General features: G+C 66.1%; 1 protein-coding gene across 1 annotated transcript; it reads left to right on the forward strand.

Moving 5' to 3' along the window:
• Positions 1-213: 213 nt before the first annotated feature.
• Positions 214-2,512, forward strand: LOC148106958 (uncharacterized). The gene has a single exon (XM_087860076.1). It carries the CDS (start codon positions 248-250, stop codon positions 2,255-2,257), a length of 2,010 nt encoding a protein of 669 aa, XP_087716202.1. The 5' UTR covers positions 214-247; the 3' UTR covers positions 2,258-2,512.
• Positions 2,513-2,606: the final 94 nt, after the last annotated feature.

Below are 2,606 nucleotides of genomic sequence, written 5' to 3' on the forward strand. Positions count from 1 at the left end.
TTCACATCGTGGACTCAGCAGCAGCGGCCCCCAGAACGGTGTGCTCCACCGTACCGTCTGGTTTGGCGCCAGATGGAGCTCGGTTGGCTCGCTCCCTTTAAGATGAGCGTCACGTGACAACCAGCCGACCAATCAGAAGCGAAGATCCAGCCAGGGCACGCCCATCCTCCTCACTCCTTCACGCGGAGCTCTACCCAGCCGGCGTCTGCAGCCACGCTCTCGCCTCTCTGAGAGAGAATCCGGCATTATGGCCACTCCATCGTCCAAGGAGAAGGCGCGGAAGCAACAGCAGGGTGAGATGCCCGCAGGGCCGAAGAACGAGGTCGCCCCTGCCCCCAGTGACGCCCGTGGGGTCGTCAACCCCGATCCCGGTGCCTCGGTCCCCTCGATCTCGAGCAGCCTTTCTCCGTCGAGTGGTGGCGCTCCGCACAGTGGCACAGCAGGTTCCTCTGCCTCTGCCCTGGCTGCCGTCGGCGCCATTGCGATCAATGGCGAGGGCCCGGAGTTGCCCTCCACGGCCCGTGTGCAGGAGAGGGAGCGTGCTGACCTCCAGGGCGGCCGCAGTCCCCACGCTGAGCTGAGATGTGTGGTGCCCGGTGCGGGCCAAGGTCTCCAGGCCTCACACGCGGGCGGCGTGGCCGCCATGGTGCAAGCCATGAGGGGCGTTGGCCAGGCCAGCGGGCCTCCGACCCTGACCACGAGCCCGGGGAAGGGCCGTGGGAGGAAGCTGACCCACCACGAGGAAGCTGCCCAGGCTCAGAAGCCTCCATGGCGGCGCTGTCTGTTTCCCGGGCTTCCTAGGCCTCAGTGCCCGGTGACCTTGCCGCCATCTTCTCCGGGGTCTCAGCCCAGCGGCCGCCGCCGTTCTCGGGCTTCTCCGTGGGGTCACGCATCCCAGCCAGGCCCTGCCCTCCGAAGTCAGGCCCGCGCACCAGGCCCAGCTTTCCGCAGTCAAGCAGCCAGGCCAGGCCCTGCCGTCCACGACCGCGCCACCCCGCCAGGCGTTGATCTCCTCAGCCATGAATCTGAGCCAGGCCCTGCTCGCCGCCGCCGCCGCCATGCGCCCGAGCCAGGCCCTGCTCGCCACCGCCGCCGCCGCCGCCGCCGCCGCCGTCGCCTTTGCCGCGCGGCCGAGCCAGGCCCTGCCCCGCGAAGCTACACCACTCCGCCAGGCCCAGCCCCTTCTAGCTACACCACCCCGCCACGCCCTGCCCCTCGGAGCTTCACCACCCCGCCACGCCCTCCTCTCCGCAGGCGAGCCCCCAGGCCAGGCCCCGCCCACCGAAGCTACACCGCTCCGCCAGGCCCTGGTCTCCGTAGCCATGCGTCGGGGTCAGGGTCAGGCCCTGCTCTCCACAGCCAGGCGTCCCTGTCGGGCCCTGCTCTCCGCAGCCAGGCGTCCGGGTCGGGCCCTGCGCTCCGCAGCCAGGCGTCGCGGTCGGGCCCTGCGCTCCGCAGCCAAGCGTCCGGGCCGGGCCCTGCTCTTCGCAGCCGTGCATCCGCACAAGGCCCTGCTCGCCGCCGCCGCCGCCGCCGCCGTCGTGCCACCCCGCCAGGTCCTGCTCTTCGTAACCCCACAACTAGGCCTGGCCAGGCCCTCCGCCGCCCCGCCGGCCCGCCTGGTCCGGCTCTCAGCAGTCCTGCGTCCCACCCAGCTCCTCTTCGCTGCAACGGTGCATCCTGTCGAGGCCCTGTTCTCCACAACAGCGCTACCGGGCCAAGCCTTGCCCTCGAAATCCACGCCTCCCCTCCGGGCCCTGTCCTTTGGAGCCACGTTGCCCAGCAAAGATCAGCCGTTCTTAGCCTCCCTTCGCCGCCTGGGCCGGTCGCCCACAGCCCTTCTCCCCCTGGGTTCGCCTTAAGAAGGCTTGTCTTCCGGAGCAGCTCAAATTCACCTGATCCTGAGGTCCTGTGCTTTGCCTCCCAGCCTGGTCCTGCCATCCACGCGAGTTCCTCCTCACCATCCTCTCTTGGCGCGTTCTCTTCTCTCTTCCCTAGGCGGTATAATGAGAGCTTCTCCTCCTCCTCCCCTGGGTCTCCTGGCCTGAGCCCCTGCCCCTCCCCCGCTGGGTGTTCTGTCCTGACCACCTCTTCATCCTCCCGTGGGTTTTGTGGCCTGGGCTCCATCTCCACCCCTAGCCCAGCTAGCATTAGGCGTGCCTTGCTGCCAGCACTTGATGCCCTGAGCCCTGTCTCTCCCGGAGAGGAGGCTGAAATAGGGAGCACACCTTATCCACCTACACCTCCTACGCTGTGACCCTCCATGAGCGTAAGACCCCCAAAAGGAACCCGCATCCACCCACTCTGCTGAATGGGCTGCCTACCCCCCAGTTACCTGTGAGGTTTCCAAGTTTTGTGAGCCAGCAACCAATGTCCTGAGTTTTGAAACTTCCTCTCCCCAAGACTCCACCACCCAGCACTTACCCGCTGTTGGCCCTTGATTCCAGGGCCCCTTCTCCCTCAAAAGGGCGGGCCTGCCTTTGCCCCTGAGTTGAGAGTCCCTTTTTCCAGGGTTGCCACTTATACAATGAATTTTTGATCAATAAAATTAAAATGTTGACTTTATCGTGTTTTGTTTTTTAATGTACTGTGGGTTTTGATCGAGG

The sequence above is a fragment of the Ursus americanus genome, chromosome X (genome assembly GCF_024610735.1).
Source record: "Ursus americanus isolate L20-20 chromosome X, mUrsAme1.1.p, whole genome shotgun sequence".
Taxonomy (NCBI): Eukaryota; Metazoa; Chordata; class Mammalia; order Carnivora; family Ursidae; genus Ursus; species Ursus americanus.